Below are 20,069 nucleotides of genomic sequence, written 5' to 3' on the forward strand. Positions count from 1 at the left end.
TGACTTTGACTGTGCAGATTGTTATTTGTGACTTTGACTGTACAGATTGTTATTTGTGACTTTGATTATACAGATTGTTAATTCTGACTTTGACTGTGCAGATTGTTATTTGTGACTTTGACTGTACAGATTGTTATTTGTGACTTTGACTGTACAGATTGTTATTTGTGACTTTGACTGTACAGATTGTTATTTGTGACTTTGACTGTACAGATTGTTATTTGTGACTTTGACTGTACAGATTGTTATTTGTGACTTTGACTGTACAGATTGTTATTTGTGACTTTGACTGTACAGATTGTTATTTGTGACTTTGACTGTACAAATTATTATTTGTACAGAACTTGTCACCTGAGCACCTTTTTCACATTATTCCCCTTGAGAGGGAGAACTTCTATGTACTTGTGATGTGTGATGGCATTAATAGGTCAAACCTATCATGGTCCAATATGTTGAAAGCTGAGTAGGTATTTACATGTCTTGAAAAGAAATATGCTGCTGATTTGGAATTCCTGATAAATATCATTGACTGCTTGTTTCCCATTCGCATATTCATAGATCCTTGCATCTCAATGAGGATAAAGTTGTAGAGACGCTGCTGGGCTGGGCTGCCAGACATTTGCAGTAGTTTAACATTCTGAAGGGTTCAAAAAACAAACATTTGGAGGGGATCTTTAAAGCTTTATTAATAGATTGCTACGGGATCACCTATTGTAATATTTATTTTCATGGAATGATGATGTAATAGCAGCACTACCAGAGAAAGCTGTGTCTGTTTAATGATTGTTTGAAGTTGCTACCAAGCAGCTTGGTAAAAACTTCCTAAGATACCACTATGCCATGGATTTCCATATCATTATACTGTGTGTGTCTGAATTCATGCTAGCTTGATTGTTAGTTAGGCGAGTTCAGAATGTTGAACCCCTACCGCCCCATTTCCTACTCACAAATGATGTTGTTGTTCAGTAGTGGATCCATGCTGTTCTTCATACTGGATACCAGCAGTAGTGGGACTGTGGGACCACTGTACAAAAGACCTGTCTCAGTTTGCTTTGTTTTGTTTTACAGTGGCTCACTTAACGGGGGTGGAGTTCTACTTACTTAACTAAGGAGTATGAAGAACAGCACGGATTGTGCTGAGAAAGGTCTCTACCCTTCGACAGCATAATCGCTGAGTAGGAAACGGAGCTAGAGGTCAAGAATTCTGAACCTTTCGGTACTATAGGTCTCTATAGTATAACAGGTTTAACCTGAACCTACCCTTTAACACCGTATAGTAGTTCTACTATAAGCCAAGCCAATCGTCTTATTTTTCATACCTGATTTCAGGCTATACAAATTTGATTTGAAAAGGTATCGTTCTTTTTGGACCTATTTTGTAAATACCGTAATTAACTTGTATTTAACTGTTATTCTCTTTTTCTGTTTTTGTTATTACTGTAAATATAGCTTTGTTTTCTTTCTTCCATTAAAGCACATGTCTCTCTGCCCCTAGCCGTTCCCTCTGGTGTCTGCGTCCCGCTGGCTGAGGAAGCGAGGGGAGCTGGCCGTGTGCACCGAGGAGCTGAGCATCTGGAAGGCCTTCACCCACAGGAGCTACTACCTCTTCCTGTTCAACGACGTGCTCATCGTCACCAGGAAGAAGAGGTCGGTGTGTTAATAGTTGTGACAACATTTCCAATTAGCCCTCCGAGACCCACATAGACCCATGTTTGTATTTTTTAGAGTGAGACAGGGGATCTTTAGGGGGAGATAGCAGGTCAACAGTAGATGATCTTTAGGGGGAGATAGCAGGTCAACAGTAGATGATCTTTAGGGGGAGACAGCAGGTCAACAGTAGATGATCTTTAGGGGGAGATAGCAGGTCAACAGTAGATGATCTTTAGGGGGAGATAGCAGGTCAACAGTAGATCTTTAGGGGGAGATAGCAGGTCAACAGTAGATGATCTTTAGGGGGAGACAGCAGGTCAACAGTAGATGATCTTTAGGGGGAGACAGCAGGTCAACAGTAGATCTTTAGGGGGAGACAGCAGGTCAACAGTAGATGATCTTTAGGGGGAGACAGCAGGTCAACAGTAGATCTTTAGGGGGAGACAGCAGGTCAACAGTAGATCTGTATGGGGAGACAGCAGGTCAACAGTAGATGATCTTTAGGGGGAGACAGCAGGTCAACAGTAGATCTTTAGGGGGAGACAGCAGGTCAACAGTAGATCTTTAGGGGGAGACAGCAGGTCAACAGTAGATCTTTAGGGGGAGACAGCAGGTCAACAGTAGATCTTTAGGGGGAGACAGCAGGTCAACAGTAGATCTTTAGGGGGAGACAGCAGGTCAACAGTAGATCTTTAGGGCGAGATAGCAGGTCAACAGTAGATCTTTAGGGGGAGACAGCAGGTCAACAGTAGATCTTTAGGGGGAGATAGCAGGTCAACAGTAGATCTTTAGGGGGAGACAGCAGGTCAACAGTAGATCTTTAGGGGGAGATAGCAGGTCAACAGTAGATCTTTAGGGGGAGACAGCAGGTCAACAGTAGATCTTTAGGGCGAGATAGCAGGTCAACAGTAGATCTTTAGGGCGAGATAGCAGGTCAACAGTAGATCTTTAGGGGGAGATAGCAGGTCAACAGTAGATCTTTAGGGGGAGATAGCAGGTCAACAGTAGATCTTTAGGGGGAGACAGCAGGTCAACAGTAGATGATCTTTAGGGGGAGAGAGCAGGTCAACAGTAGATCTTTAGGGGGAGACAGCAGGTCAACAGTAGATCTTTAGGGGGAGATAGCAGGTCAACAGTAGATCTTTAGGGCGAGATAGCAGGTCAACAGTAGATGATCTTTAGGGGGAGATAGCAGGTCAACAGTAGATCTTTAGGGGGAGATAGCAGGTCAACAGTAGATGATCTTTAGGGGGAGATAGCAGGTCAACAGTAGATCTTTAGGGCGAGATAGCAGGTCAACAGTAGATCTTTAGGGGGAGACAGCAGGTCAACAGTAGATCTTTAGGGGGAGATAGCAGGTCAACAGTAGATCTTTAGGGGGAGATAGCAGGTCAACAGTAGATGATCTTTAGGGGGAGACAGCAGGTCAACAGTAGATCTTTAGGGGGAGATAGCAGGTCAACAGTAGATCTTTAGGGGGAGACAGCAGGTCAACAGTAGATGATCTTTAGGGGGAGATAGCAGGTCAACAGTAGATGATCTTTAGGGGGAGATAGCAGGTCAACAGTAGATCTTTAGGGGGAGATAGCAGGTCAACAGTAGATCTTTAGGGGGAGATAGCAGGTCAACAGTAGATGATCTTTAGGGGGAGACAGCAGGTCAACAGTAGATGATCTTTAGGGAGAGATAGCAGGTCAACAGTAGATCTTTAGGAGGAGACAGCAGGTCAACAGTAGATGATCTTTAGGAGGAGACAGCAGGTCAACAGTAGATCTTTAGGGGGAGATAGCAGGTCAACAGTATATCTTTAGGGGGAGACAGCAGGTCAACAGTAGATGATCTTTAGGAGGAGACAGCAGGTCAACAGTAGATCTTTAGGGGGAGACAGCAGGTCAACAGTATATCTTTAGGGGGAGACAGCAGGTCAACAGTAGATCTTTAGGGGGAGATAGCAGGTCAACAGTATATCTTTAGGGGAGATAGCAGGTCAACAGTAGATCTTTAGGGGAGATAGCAGGTCAACAGTAGATGCCACATAGAAGTGGTGACAGCATCTGAAAGCTGGGAACCTGGAGATTAATTTGAGATGCAGCTCAGCTCTGTGTCCAGGTGATCTAGTCATTAAAGGAACATGCCAACTTTTTGGGAAATTAGCTTATTTGCCATATACTCTGGAGTTAGACAAGCAGATACATACCCTTTTCTTCTCTGTGCATGCATTAGGCTTAACTCATTGACTGCCATAAGCTTTCGCCATCTTTACTAAATGGCGCCAGCGTTATTGACAATTTTAGCGATGTTTGTAGACCCATCGTGTGTTCTGTATTATAGCTATGGAGTAAGGCTGAGCCCGAACGTTCGAACGTTCGTTCGTTATGTTAACATTCAAATTCTAAATCAAAATTCGAATTTCTTATTTTTAATAAAAAAAAAAAAAAAAAAATTATGTTTATTTTATGTGTATTCATTCTGTTTGAACCAATGTGGTTTTTCTTCACAGTTGCAGATAAAGATTAGGCTACACTAATATTATAGTATACAAAAAATGTTATATTCATTAAAGAAAGTTGATTTAATAAAAAGAGACTAATTTAATCAGATTAATCACTTTATTCAAATTGAGGATTTAGTTTGAGGATATAAGAATTTTTTTTTTTTTTTTTTTAACTTTAATTTTTTTTAATTTTAATTAAAACGAAGGTTCGAACGTTCGTTCGTAAAACCCTGACGAAGTTCGAATCCCAAAAACAGGCTTCGGGGACAGCCTTACTATGGAGACAATAGTATGGCTCATTTGACAGGCATTGTTCATAGTCCATTACTGACTAATTAGTTCATTTCTACACACTGTAGTTTGTTACACACTACACGCTAAACATAGCCCCATTTCCAGAATAATCCAGTCTTTTTCCATAGATCGCGAGATATGACACATTATGCAATAAGCCCAAATCGTTCTGGTTGATTGCCTGAAGCTCCAAATACTCCCAAATCAGTACATATGTGCATTCACAAGATCATCAAGGGGGGGGGGGGTCGTTTTAACTCAAAACTGTGATCGTGTTTGTCGAGCATGTTTTACGTCCGGTAAAACGCAAAACTGGGATTGTTACAAAAACATGTTTCAGGTTCGGTAGAATAGAATAGAATATACCTTACCATAGCTAGAAGGTATTCCAAAAAGAATAATTCCAAGTGATCGCATCGCCATCGCCAGTGTATATGTCTATACTCGTTTATATGGGAAATACGCTTCAGGCAACAACATTTCAAGGCGATCGCTGTGCCTCTCACCCAACTTTTCTCGGGTTTGGCAGAGAAAGAGTTAAGGAACAGCCGCACTGTTAGCCTAGCTTAGCTCATTCACTGGAAGTAGGTGTGCCAGTGTAGCCAAGTTCCCAACAGTCACGAAATACACTCCAAGTACAACTCCAAAGCGTTCTTGTAAACATGTTGTTACCTGTGTATTTACCACGTGGAGAAATAAAAAATAAAAAAAGAATTAGACATTTTCGTTTTCTAAGCAGATATATACTCTGAACTATTATATATTTTGTATTTTAATTTTTTATATATTTATACTTTTCCCCCCCGTCTTTTTCTGTTTTTCTCCCCTCCCAATGTTAGTCGTTATGCCAATTCCCAATCCCCTTCCTGGTCGTTGCGCACTCTACCCCCTACCGTCGGTCTGGGAGGGCGGAGACTATCACATGCTTCCTCCGACACATGTGTACCCAGCCCACCACTTCTTTTCACCTGGCAGCGCGGACTCTCCCTGAGAGAGTGTAACGTGTGGAAGGTCACACTACCTCTCTTAGATCCTTCCCTCGCTGTGCAGGCGCCCCGACCGAACTGTAGGAGTCGCTGTCCACAACGACCCAGACCCACCCACCGGCTTCCCTCCCGCTGACTCTGCCAATCGAGCCAGTATGACGGCCGGCCAAGCCGGAAGCAACGCTGACAGCTGGATTCGATACCAGTGTCTCTTGCGTTGGTGACGAGCGCCTTGTCCGCTGCGCCACCCAGCCGCGGAACTATTATTTCTATTGACATACTCAAAGCACTTTTCTTTTTTTTTACAATGTATGGTGGAAATTGCCTCCTTCATCGCCACTGTGTAGCACCCAACCTCTTGGAGAGAGGGAGAGATAGTTATGGTGAGAGGAAAGGGTATCCCCAATGACCCAGAGCTCAGGTCACAGTAGCTGGTTGCTGGCCCACTCAGTAAACAGACACGCAAGGAACGTGCAATGTGAATGTGTTGCCAAAACGTCTCCAGGCTGGAGTGAATTCCAATAGTGAATTCCAATGGTGCTACAGCTGCCTAACCAGTATGCACCTCAATGAGCTACATACGATCCCACATGCTGCTTCTCTTCACGCATGCATGGTATTCTGGTCAACTGGTAAATTATGATTTCACCGACCATACTAGTAAATTCAAGTACTAATAATGGTACCCCAGTTTAACAGCTGTGACATGACTATGCACCCTGCACCTTCTGTAACCCAGTTTAACAGCTGTGACATGACTATGCACCCTGCACCTTCTGGGTGCATAGAAGGTTAGAAGCTAAACAAAAGTCACTTCTCCACATGATTCACAGCAGTTAGGGGGCAGGGAGCAGGCTGCTAATGCTCTTTAGAATCCTAGCCCTATGTCATACTTCACAACGATGTTGTTGATCAGTGGAGTCCTTTCTCAGCACAATCCATGCTGTTCCTCATACTAGCTCCAGCTAGTTAGCCACAAGCCAATGCAAAGTCAATGGGGTCGAGTGAGGGTCATTAAAATGTACTTTGTGTGACTGTGGAGTAAATTCCATTGAGTCTCAGTCAGCTTGTACAGACGGGTTGCTTCGCATTGGTTTGTGGCTAACTATCCGGAGCTAGTATGAGGAACAGCATGGATTGAGCTGAGAAAGGACTCTTACCGATCAACAACAATATTGGTAAGTAAGAAATTAGACTACGGGTCCAAAAATCAGAACTGTCCCTTTTGAATATATGAAATATTTTCTAAAGGAATTAGGCAAACACACAAAGATAGTTTTTGACACTTAACTTAACACCATAAGTTAACCTAACCTAACGTGTTACCCAACTTGCAATGGGCCTGGTCTACAAGATACACTACACGACCAAGGTACCCATGTACATGTCAAAATACTTCCCAAAGGTCAGTGAATACCACGATCACAACACCAGAGGGAGCTCCACAAATCATGTTAAACCCAGATTTGGCTCAAACAAGGGACTAAACACGTTTCGCAATTATGCCACATCAATGTGGAACGCCCTACCCAAAGCTGTAAAGGAATGTGAATCACTACCCACCTTCAAAAACACTCTCAAAAAACACCTACGGGAGACTGCAATTCGAAACTGGCCCCTACAAATGTCCTAACCCAGTTGTACAGTAAATGACCAAGTATGGCTTTGTCAGAATTCCAATGTACAGTGTACAGTGTCCCCTACCCCCCCCCCCCCCCCCCACCTCCAATGTACAGCCCCCCACCCACCCACCCACCCAACCCCACCCCACCTACCCAACCTCCTCCAATGTACAGTTTCTACGTCAAATGTATATACACTCTTTTTCTGGACACTTTTGTATCACAAACAGTACTGTATTTGCAAATCTGGTATGTCATAAATGTATAGATGTAGCAGTACTGTCTATCTGTATGTCATGTATGTCATATATGTTATGATGAATTGAAAATGGGGGACGCTGATGTAAACAAGACGAAAGTCTTTCTCTGGTCTGCATCCCCTTAACAATTGTATGTATTGAGCTGTACTGTACTGTACCCATTCTGCAATCTGTTAATAAACTTTTCAATCAATCAATCAAAAACGAATGCGCACAACAGCGGTTGTGTTGAGCTTGGTGGGCCCACTCTGCCTGGCCGGGGAGAGGAGAATAGCTTACGATGATCTGTCTTTGTCTGCATGTCTTCAGTGAGGAGAGCTTCGTGGTGATGGACTACGCCACTCTGGAGAACGTGGAGGTGGAGCTCGGGGACGAGGCGGCGGGCCGGATGTCTCCGCCCGCTAAAGGCTCCGGCCCCCACCTCTCTCTCAGACTGCTCATGAGCAAGAACAGCGAGGGCAGAGCGGAACAGATGGGCCTCGTAGCCGAGTCCAGGTACTGTCACAGCTAAGGCTGGGCCATAATGGAAGAAATCAATATCATCATCAATCGTATCCATAATTATGTATCATGGTATCTGCTCACGTAGGTGAAATTCTAGTTTATGTAATCCAGTTGATGTTAATCTCATTGCACAGTTTAGTCATATAGCTGATGTTAATCTCATTGAACTGTGTGGTCATATAGTTGATGTTAATCTCATTGAACTGTGTGGTCATAGATGTTAATCTCATTGCACTGCGTGGTAATATAGTTAATCTAATTGAACTGAATGGTAATAACGTAAAGTGTGACATAAAACCCAAACTGACGTTCCCTCCAATATTTCGGATCACATTTTGGGAGAAATTGAAATTAATATGTGCTTATCATCAATATATTCTGACCTAAAGTTGATTCCTCTCACCTTATCCTTGCTGGTCACTGATGTCCTGACAACCACTGGGACTTCATAAAGGTCTAATCAATTTCCATAAATGTATTCGTGTTATAGGTAAACAAATATGATATAATATTCATTCAGCAGTAATTGTGCAATTGCAGTAATTGTGCAATAAATTTTTTTTACATCAAGGTTACAATAATACAAATAAAATAATGAATAAAAGCACACATTTACTTTTTCAAATCAACTTAGGTGTGAAAGTGAACAGTGGACAACCCCTACGAAGACCTGATTAGATCACAGTAGTCTTCAGTCTAAATGCAGCCTGGACACGTTCACCTCTGATTCTGGCTGAATGACTGTGTGAACCTAGTGTCCAGGTACCACAAGATAAGTCTTAATGTTAGAAGACAGCCTTAATGAGGTGAATTGATCCAGAACCCAAATGAACACATCTGAACCCCAATCCAAGGCTTTGCATCTAGCTCCCTCTACTGACAAAATTCCTCCAAACCTCAGATGTTTTTTTTCTCTTTTATTTTACTATGTTGATGGATAGCACTTTACTTTAGTTGCAAATAATGATTTAAGTGTATTTAAGGAACTGATGAGGGACTATATGTTAAAGCATATAGCATATAGCAACAGATATTGAACTGAGAGTTAACTTTTAGAATTAGAGCTGAGCTCTAAAAGACTTTGTCTATACAGATTGTTATTTGTGACTCTGATTATACAGATTGTTATTTGTGACTTTGACTATACAGATTGGGTCTCATTCACCAACATTGCCAAAAGATTTCTCTTAGGGCAACCATCGTGGAACCGACTAAGACAGAATCGCCGACAAGTACACCCTGATTCACCAACGCGTGGGGAAGCTGTCTTAAGTGGCAAAAACGATCCCAGTTGGGATGCGACAATGAGTTCAAGTTCAAGTTTCTTTATTAGTTGTCATACAGAAATACAGGATACTTTTGTATGAAATGCTTCTTTCTGTTTTGCTCCTGAGAGTGTGCTAGGTAAAAATAGATAATTATAAAAAGTATAATAAGTATAAAATAGAAAGTCAAGTACTTAAACAAGTGTAAACAAGACAGAAATGTTCAATATACGTACAATGCAGAGTAGTTGCAATACAATATAAATGGGATGAGGTAAATGGGATGAGGTAGCTTATGGTGCCATATACAATGCAGAGTGTTTACAATACAATATAAATGGGATGAGGTAGCTTGTGGTGCCACCTTGTGGTGGTAGGGTAAGGTGCAAGGCTTGTGCAATGAGTTGCCAATAATATAATATATAAATATAAAGTGTGTTAGTGTGTAAAGTGGGTGCTACAGTGAGTTGTCCATTTAAAGTGGGTGTGTACGTATGGGTGTGTGTGCGTGCTGTGAGTGTGTTTGATGGTTTGTTACATAGTGTTAATTGTCATTGAGCATCCTGATGGCCTGGGGATAGAAGCTCTTTCTGAGTCTCTCTGTGCTTGCCATGAGACCCCGGTATCGCTTGCCTGACCGCAGCAGTTCAAAGAGGCAGTTGTTTGGGTGGCTAGAGTCTTTTATTATTCTCTTGGCCTTATTCTTACAACGCTTGTTGTAAATGTCTTGGAGAGTGGGAAGCCCACCTCCAATTGTGCGTTCGGCTGAACGGGCCACTCTTTGCAGTCTGCTACGGTCTTGTGCGGTGCTATTCCCAAACCAGGAGGTGATATTGCCAGCCAGGATGCTCTCTATTGTGCATGAGTAGAAGTTCTTAAGGATCTTCTGACTCACGTTGAACTTCCTTAGTCGCCTAAGGAAGTAGAGGCGTTGCCGTGCTTTCTTGACTACACTGTCAATGTGTGTGGTCCATGTCAAGTCCTCGGATATGTGGACTCCAAGGTACTTAAAACTGTTCACTCTCTCGACCGGTGCCCCGTCTATGCTGAGGGGGCTGTAGTCCCTGACCCCCGACCTCCTAAAGTCCACAATCATCTCTTATTGTTTTTCTGACATTCAGGGAGAGGCTGTTCAACTGACACCATCCCGCCCGAACCTTTACCTCTTCCAGGTAGGCCCTCTCGTCGTTTGCAGAGATCAGGCCCACCACCACTGTGTCGTCATTAAATTTGATGATTGTGTTGTTGTTCCGCTGTGCCACACAGTCGTGTATGTACATGGAGTAGAGGAGGGGACTCAGAACACAGCCCTGGGGGGCCCCTATGTTGAGAGTGATGGATGAGGAGGTGCAGTTGCCTGCTCTCACCACCTGGGGTCTGCCCGTCAGGAAGTCCAAGACCCACTGGCAGAGGTCATAGTTCAAGCCCAGGTCCCTGAGCTTGGCTATTAGTTTGGAGGGGACTATGGTATTGAATGCTGAGCTGTAGTCGATGAATAGCATTCTCACATAGTTCCCCTGCCTCTTGTCCAGGTGTGATGCTGCTGTGTGCAGCACATGGGCTATGGCGTCCTCCGTGGACCTGTTGGGGTGATGCAAATTGCAGGGGGTCCAGGTTGATGGGGAGGGAGGAACAGATGTAGCCCTTCACTAGCTTCTCAAAGCACTTCATGGCTATGGAGGTGAGAGCTACAGGGCGGTAGTCGTTGAGGCAAGCAGGCTTGAATTTTTTGGGTACAGGGATAATGGTGGACTTCTTCAGACAGGTGGGGATGACAGCCTGTTCTAATAATAATAATAATAATAATAATAGCTTCATTTTATATAGCGCCTTTCAAAAGACCCAAGGTCGCTTTACATAGGAGGGAAAATAACTAAAGTAACAAACATAGTGGACAGACACAACATAAAAAGTGAGAAATTAGGGGTTAAAGGCCAAGTTGAAGAGGTGGGTTTTGAGCAGTTTTTTTTTAATGAGTCCAGAGTTGGGGTGTTGCGGAGTTCTGCGGGGAGGGAGTTTCAGAGGGTGGGAGCTGCCACACTGAAAGCTCTGTCCCCGAAGGTCCGCAGTCTGGTTCGGGGGATGGACAGGTTAAATATTTCAGTGAATACCGGGGCCAGTTGGTCGGCACAGACTTTTAGGACGTGGCCGGGGTTACCGTCCGGTCCTGCTGCCTTCCTGATATTCACTTTCTTAAAGCCCAACCTCCAGGTTAAACCCTACTGATCAATTATGGGTAGTTTACATCATTGGTATATAATTTCATTATTTATTTTTTTCCATTTGACACCGGAAATGCCACTCTGAAAGAGTTAAAAAGGTCCACGCACGAATAACATGCACGCGCGAATCAAAAAAGCTTATCAAACGCCGACGTCACAACAGGACAACAGGTGCATATTAATGAGCCGAATCTAAAAGCTTATCAGACGCTAGCACCTAGCACGGCCGTGACGTCACTTCAGGAAACGTATGCCTTATGTCCGTCCGGGTCATAGTACTAGATCAATGGTGGCTCACTCGGTGCATCACAGTTAGCCTATATCTCCGCCGTCCCTGCTACAGTCGACTCGGGACCACTACACTCACTGACGTTAGCCTATAGCCCGCCGTCCCTGCGGGTGGTTCTCCTCTTTGTGTGCCCCCGTCCCCGCGGAGGAGCTTGTGGACTCGACAACAGCGGCGGCCGCAGGGCGCCGGAGCCCGCAGCGATAGTTAGCTCATAGCTATCGTGTAACACTAGCCTTTACGGGCTCGAGCACGCTACGGCTGCCGCCGCCGTCGCGTCCATGGGCCCCCCGGCAGGGCACCCGTGGGGACTGGGTGTACAGAGAGGAGAGAACCATTTTGGGTCGGCCGTTCATGCCGGCCAGCGAGCCGGATGTCGGGATATGTTGTTAGCACAATAGCTACCAAGCTAAGCTATGTTATCTACTAACGTTATAAACACAATATGTGTACAACGACACAATGATTTACATTATTACAAATATGGTAACGTGGTTGTGGCTTTTACAAATAGTGGTTAGCTTTAGAGATGGATGGATGGCTATAATCACGGAGCAATAGTTAGGTGAAACAGATACATTTCATTCGGCTAGTAGTAGCAAGCATATATCTATGGTAGCAAGGCTCTCTGCCTGCCACTAGCTGTGTGACTCTCAGCGCCCCCTGGTGAGCCCCCTGGTGCCCTGCACCTGTTGTGACGATCATTTCGATTACACACGCACGTTATGAACCATTGATTAAAATATGCACGTGCGTGGTGATTGTGTTGGGCAGACAAAATGTTTGATAAAAACGCTAAAACTGGGTCAATTTCAATACTTTTTTTCCCCCTTCTTCATGAAAGCCACTGTTGGCCTAGTCCACATTGTTTATTGAACAAAAATACAACGTGGAGGTTGACCTTTAAAGGTCCTCCTCACCTCATGTTCTGTTATCCTGAACACTGAGTCTCCATCGGCAGTGCCCCCCCCCCCTCCCTCCATTGCAGTGGTTTGTAGGCTGATGTTGTTATTCACAGCCTCAAACCTCGCATAGAAGGTATTGAGATAATTTGCCAAGGAGATGTCACTGATCAGCTTGAGTGAGGTGCCTTTGTAGTCTGTCATCGTTCTGAGGCCCTGCCACATACCTCTAGAGTCAGCCTGTTCATACTGAAGTTCAACTTTATCCCTGTAGCGCCGTTTTGCCTCTATTACTGTCCTGCTTATGTTGTATCTCGCCGCCTTGTGTTCATTCATGTTGCCTGTCACAAGCCCGGCGTTGTATGCTGAGGTGCACGCTTTCAGAGCCTCGCGGACGGATTTGTCTGTCCAGGGCTTTTGGTTTGGGTAAACTCTAATTGTGGTAGAGGGGATTGTTTCTTCTTCTACCAAAGTACAAACAAAGTCTAGCACTGTTTCAGTGTAGTCATTAATATTGTCTGTGTTGTCGCGGAACACACTCCATTCTGTACATTCAAGTGCAGCATGGAGTGTCTCCTCTGACTCCACAGTCCAACGCTTAACCTCTCGTGTTACTACAGGGGCGCGCTTGAGACTTTGTTTATACTGAGGTAAAAGAAAGATGGCGTCATGGTCTGATTTGCCGAAAGTGCTAGTAGCTTGAGACTTGTACCCGTTCTTAAATTGCGAGTAGCAATGGTCTAGGATATTCCCGCCTCTGGTGGAACAAGTCACATGCTGATGGAAATTTGGCAACACTTTTCTCAGATTAGCGCTATTAAAATCACCCGCAACCACAATAGCAGCGTCAACGTTAGCCGTTTGGAGTTTGTTTACCTCGTCGTTGTGAAGAACTGAAAGTGCCGCTCCAGTGTTTGCGTGATTGACTCATCACTCGTTGACAAACATGAACATGCGGTCCCGTCTAGGTCATTTGCATACAGACGGCTCCGGCAGCTCCTTAAAAAGCCAGCCAGCAGAGCCGGGGGCAAATGAAACCCGAAAAATAACGCGTTCGAAGAGTAGACGCACCTGCAGGAAAACGTAGAGCTAATTACAGCAATGCGGAAATATACTCCTGCTGGCAGTGGAGCGGAGGAAATTAATAGTAGCGTCAGCACACACACGCGCGCGAGCGTACTGTATAGTCTATGTGCGTAATTAATGAACGCAGTAGGCTTATATTAATTCTAATGACATCAACCTGCATTAAATGTAGTAAACTGCCATGAGAAATGTAGGAAATATGTATGCGGTGGTAAGCTTGACTGAAACCTCAAACGATTGCGGACATGCCATGCAGAGTGTACGGTACATACTGTACTACTATAGGGAAGCGCAGTATCCGTGATCTCCTAATAAAACAAGTCATTCGAATAATATAAGCCTACTGTTCATTCATTACGCGTGTGTCTGTGTGCACATTGTGTGTGTGTGTGAGTGCGCTGAACAGGTGGCCAGGCAGGAGTGAACAAGATGGTATAAATATGGAATTACACTACAGATATATCCACGCAATTAGCTTTAGTTCTTATTTATTTATCCACTGTCATTTCAATGCCATAGAATGCCGTCTTCACCCGGATTGTGTAGCCTAGGGTGCAGAGTTGCCCATTTAAATAGCGTGATTGCTCACTGTTAATTGGATGGCAGGGTTCCAATGTACATGATTACTGTTCAAGTCCACCTGCAAGGTCAAGGTTTTATTTGTCACACGCAACATCATACCGGTAAGATGAGCAGTGGAATGTTTATCCACTGGCTCTTACAATGTATACAATAAGCAAATGTCCAAAACTATAAATAAGAACAACAATAAATAATAACAACATTTATCTGATTTATTGATTTATTCAAAGTAATTTGCAGTGTTTGTGTAGTGCTATTATTTATTTTTCCGACATCAAATGCGTAATTTTTTATCGTACAAATATTGTCATATTTATTTAAATTATGATTAATTAATTCCAAGGAGGCCTGTAGAGTTGACATGAAGGAATCACTATGATTCCTCCCAAATAAAGCACTTAAGAACACGGAGCACACCAGTCTGTCAACTTAAGACTGCTCTTCAGCGCTCCTAAATCCTGCTCTCATTCGGGGCCGAATCCAAGACGAGGGACGGTTGGTGAATCCCAAAAATCGTCCCGAAAAGGTCTTAAATGGCCCCAAGAGCAAATATTTTATCTTAAGTCCGTTGGTGAATGAGACCCATTGTTATTTGGGACTTTGACTATACAGATTGTTATTTGGGACTTTAACTATACAGATTGTTATTTGTGACTTTGACTATACAGATTGTTATTTGGGACTTTAACTATACAGATTGTTATTTGTGACTTTGACTATACAGATTGTTATTTGGGACTTTAACTATACAGATTGTTATTTGTGACTTTGACTATACAGATTATTCTTTGTGACTTTGATCATACAAATTGTTATTTGTGCAGATCTTGTCACCAGAGCACCTTTTCCACATTCTTCCCCTGGAGAGGGAGAACTTTTCTGTACTTTCCTGAAATCTGAGATGCATGTGTGATTGTCACTAATAGGTCAAACCTCTCACGGTGCAATATGTGACCTATATGTAACTTGACACCTTTGACTTCAGCTACACAGAGAACTGAGTATGTATTGACGTGAAGTTTCATTACAAGACAAATATCCCTACAGAGACTAAGGTATATTGTATTGCATCATGTACGGCAACTTTGAATTCCTGGTAAACATCAATGGGTGCTGCTTGTTGCTAATTTCCATATCCATAGATCCTTCCATCCCAATGAGGGTAAAGGTGTAGAGATGCTGCTATGATATTTTCAGTAGTTTATTGAACAATTTGGTGGGAAATAACATATTTATACAAATTGTTATTCAATATAGAAAGAGTTAAAAAAAACATCTGAAGGGGATCTTTAATCATTATTATTGCGCCGCCTGTACTAGCAGTGTTACCATTAGATCTGGTTCAAATGTTCTCCCGGAGGATAGAACTTGACCCGTGTTGTCATCAGTCTGGGGATCACGGCTAAATGTTTCCTTCTCTTTTCCGTTGCCAAGGGTGGACCGAGCGCGATGGGTAAGCTCTCTCAGAGAGCACAAGCAGGCGGATATCGTCACTAGTAAAGAAGGTAAGTCATCATTGTTGTATTCATATCAAGTCAGAAGTCTCCTTTGTCAAAACGCACTATGGTTACATCTCCAATTTGATTTTGTCAAAATCGGCTACAACAGCTGTGTACATTATCCACCCAAGCAACAGTTATCTGCACTAAAGATGTACTCAATATTTGTCTTTTTCCCCCTCTGGTGTAATGTGCTGTTTTACGTCAAGTTCAATGTTCATCAGTAATTTTGACATGGATTTCGCATTTGTAGATTTCACAGATTAAATTGCCATATTCCAAAGATTTAATTTGTTCTTTGGAGATAAGGTGTCAAATGGGTTCCTTAACCTGTTAAGCCTTAAGCCTGCTTTTCTTTATCATAAATCGATCAATAGAGACCGTATTAGATCCCCAATTATCATATCATGGGGGTGGTAATGTGTACTTTTGCGTACTTTGGGGCACGCCTCACATATCGTCATGTAACTCGAGAACCGCTGAACGGATTTTGTCACCTGAAAGGGGAATCGACAGGCAACAAATATGGCTTTAATTCTATCTATATATTGTATTAAAAGAAATGCACACCCGAGCCACTAGAGGTCGGCAAATAATCGTTCACATGTGGGCCCTTGGGTGTTAAGAGCAGGGACGCGGGAAGGGGGGGTGCGGGGGGTGCTGCAGCACCCCCTCTCAATTATTGCAAAAAAAAAGAAAAAAAATATATATATATATATATATATATATATATATATATTTTTTTTTTTGCAGTATTTATATATTTGTATATACTGTAACTGTATAACTGTAACTCTGTATATTATAAGTTTATCCTGCTCAAAGCACGTCACCATTTTAATATTGTGTGTATTGAGCCGTACTGTATTGTAGCCATTCTCCAATCTGTTAAATAAAGTTTTCATTCATTCATTACACTACTGTATGTACACAATCATATGTGTAAAACCGAGTAGATTTTCAAGTGATGACAGACTGTCACAGACTGATTGAATGACAGGTGAAACAACTAATTGTATTCACCTCCTGTCTCCCGCCCTTCCCACGCGCCACGAACCACTGAGCTACTGTGATACAGTGCTTGCGCAGTCAGTCGATTTGAGCTAGTAGTCAGACTTTGCTAGCACAGAATGTCTCACTCGCAGAAAAGAAAAATATCAGATTTATTTTCGAAACGTCCCGCCGGTCCCAGTGACAGTCCCACTAAATCTGATAAACGTCAGAGAGAGACAGAGACGACAGGTTCAGCCTCAGCATCAGGTATTGAAGAGTTAACTGAGTCTGTTCCCCTATACCCCCCCTCGGGCGCCAGGGGCTTCCACTGAGGGGTGATGCAAATAGGGATGGGGTGTTATGGCAGCTCATGATGGAAAGAGTGCGCACCGAGTCTGATCCCGAGTTGAAGAATTGGCTCCAAAAGAGAGACAACTGGATGTCCAACAACATCCAAAACGAAATCTTACAGCTGCTTGCCCATGATATTCAGCGACAAATTAGAGGCAAAGCATCCAAAAGCCCAATCTTTGGCTTGAGCGCTGACGGAACCACTGATGTCACTCACTGGAAAAGAACAATTCTCGTGTAATATACAGTTAGCCGATGACAACTTGGAAGCTCAGAACTTCTTTTGGGGTTTTTACAATGCGCGGCCCAGACACAACAGCCGAGACGCTGTTTTTGTGTATAAAATACTTTTACGCCTCGACCTGCCCATGGAGAGGCTGATAGGATACTGTTTTGACGGGGCCAGCAACATGTCTGGGGGGTACAGGCTAGACCAGGGGTTCCCAAACTTTTCAGGCTGCGACCCAAAAAAAACGGTGTCAGAGAGCCGCGACCCCCACTATTATAGGAGGTAAAAAAAAATATTTTAAATGGAAATGTATGATTGAAACATGCAAACGTTCAAACGCACACACACTAATAAGCATTGGAGGCTTTTAACCAGGGCCGGACTGGGGAAATCATTCAGGCCAGGAAATATAGCCCCATAAAATAGAAGTCAAGTACATAGACAAAAGTGTTCAGTATACATTGTATATATGTATATACTGAACACTTTTGTCTATGTACTTGACTTCTATTTTATACTGCTATACTTATTTTATACTTATCTATTTTTGTCTAGCACAGTCCCTGGAGCGTAACAGAAAGAAGCATTTTGTATAAAAGTATTCTGTACTTCTGTATGACAACTAATAAAGAAACTTGAAACTTGAAACAGTCAGGCCACTTTTTAAGCAGGGGGTCCCCCACCAGGAATTTCTTTGTTACAAAGACTTAATTTCCTGCATTCTGGTGCAGGCATTTTTTTTATTTGTACCCTTTAAATGCCAGTGTTTGTGATGGCATCACAACTTAGTGTTAAAAAACAGGCTAGCATATGTATGATTAGCAACAACACAGATTTTTATGGATTTTCAGTTTTTTGTAATTGATAAATACAATATTGTATTCAACTTCAGCCCTGATCATAACACCACATATTCATTTAATAATTCTAACCCTTTAAATGCCAGTGTGTGTGATGGCATATATTTGCAATATATCAAATGCAAAGTAAATTTTTCTGGGGGGGATTATTACAGTCTAGCATGTGTCAATGATTAGCAGTTTTTCGTAAGGCTCCCTTTGTGTGTGTGTGAGAGCAAGAGAGAGAGAGAGAGAGAGAGATAGTTCTCCAACTTGTGTGAGTTGCAGTGATCTCCTGGTTGTTCCCCACCTAGGTTATCTAACTATTGCGCTGGTGCAAATAGAAACACTGGCCTGGCCTGCTTCTAAGTTCAGTGGCCTGACCAAAAAAAAAAAAAAAAAAAAAAAAATGTTTCATCTGGCGACCCCCCAGCACCCCCTGCCGTTTTATAGTTCCCGCGTGCCTGGTTAAGAGGTTAATGTTTAAAAAAAAAAAATAGCAGGGCTGCTACGTGGCGTAGTGGGCAAGGCGCTCGCCACGAATGATGGAGACGCTGGGCTTGCCTGTTCGAGCCCAGCGCTCCACATTGCTTTCAGTTTAGCTGGTCGTTCATACTAATACACATTGGCCGTATTAGGGGGTGGGAAACTGATGGGTGGGGATCGGGCGTTGTGGACAGCGACTCCTACAGGTCGGTTGGTGCGCCTGCGCAGTAGAATCGGGGAGTGTCGGGGGCAGCGTGAGCCTCCCACGCGTTACTCCTCGCCACTGAGAGATCGAGCTGCGCAGGTGAAAAGATGGGACTGCTGTTACCTCAAGTACCGGAGGGGACTAGTGCTATGTATGACTTAGTCCACATTGCAGCCGGCTTGTGGGAGGCAAGAAACAGCGTTCGTGACAGGGGAGGGTTGAATTGGATGATAAGAAATTGGGATGGGAGAAAATATAGAAAAATGGGAGAAAAAGTGGATACAAAAAAAATAAAATAAAAATGTAGCAAAGAGTAAAGACCATAACCCTATCAAAAACAGTAGTCAAAGTGTATATTTTCATTTTACCGATGTTTTATACGATTTATCGGAAATACGAATTCCTTAGCTGTTTAGGTACAAAAAGCTCATGTTTCATGTCATTTTATTTTTTATATTTCTTTTGAACACTGTGAAAGCGTGTGTGTGTGCGTGTGTGTGTGTGTTTCAGGTCTGCCCCAGTGTGAGGCCACTAAAGCCTACATGCCTAAAGACACAGATGAGCTGGGACTCCAACTGGCTGAACTCGTCATCGTTCTGGGTAGAGAGGAAGGTGAGGCACAACGGCTAATGTTTCCAGAAGACCCTCCAAAAAAGCAAATCATTATTATAATATTGTTCTTTTCTTTTTTAAACCTTAATTTACAAGGGTTCTCTGAGCATGGATGCTATATTTCAGAAACGCCCTGCTTCACACTCTCAGTTCCACACATTCACACCAGGGAGCTGCCCAGTACAACCACAGTATGACACTGTTGACCACTAGGAGCTGCCCAGTACAACCACAGTCTGACACTGTTGACCACTAGGAGCTGCCCGGTACAACCACAGTCTGACACTGTTGACCACTAGGAGCTGCCCGGTACAACCACAGTCTGACACTGTTGACCACTAGGAGCTGCCCAGTACAACCACAGTATGACACTGTTGACCACTAGAAGCTGCCCAGTACAACCACAGTCTGACACTGTTGACCACTAGGAGCTGCCCAGTACAACCACAGTCTGACACTGTTGACCACTAGGAGCTGCCCAGTACAAACCACAGTCTGACACTGTTGACCACTAGGAGCTGCCCGGTACAACCACAGTCTGACACTGTTGACCACTAGGAGCTGCCCAGTACAACCTCAGTCTGACACTGTTGACCACTAGGAGCTGCCCAGTACAACCAGTCTGACACTGTTGACCACTAGGAGCTGCCCAGTACAACCACAGTCTGACACTGTTGACCACTAGGAGCTGCCCAGTACAAC

General features: G+C 43.4%; 1 protein-coding gene across 1 annotated transcript in view; it reads left to right on the forward strand.

Annotated features, from left to right (window-relative positions):
• arhgef16 (Rho guanine nucleotide exchange factor (GEF) 16) overlaps positions 1-20,069 on the forward strand; it is a 77,165-nt gene that overhangs the window by 51,574 nt on the left and 5,522 nt on the right. Inside the window, exons 11-14 of the mRNA XM_084333343.1 lie at positions 1,496-1,647; positions 7,616-7,801; positions 15,588-15,658; positions 19,266-19,367. Of these exons, the coding sequence (XP_084189469.1) occupies positions 1,496-1,647; positions 7,616-7,801; positions 15,588-15,658; positions 19,266-19,367 (511 nt within the window). The remainder of the gene's footprint in view (positions 1-1,495; positions 1,648-7,615; positions 7,802-15,587; positions 15,659-19,265; positions 19,368-20,069) is intronic.

This window comes from Notolepis coatsorum, assembly GCF_963971535.1.
Source record: "Notolepis coatsorum genome assembly, chromosome: 17".
NCBI lineage: Eukaryota > Metazoa > Chordata > Actinopteri > Aulopiformes > Paralepididae > Notolepis > Notolepis coatsorum.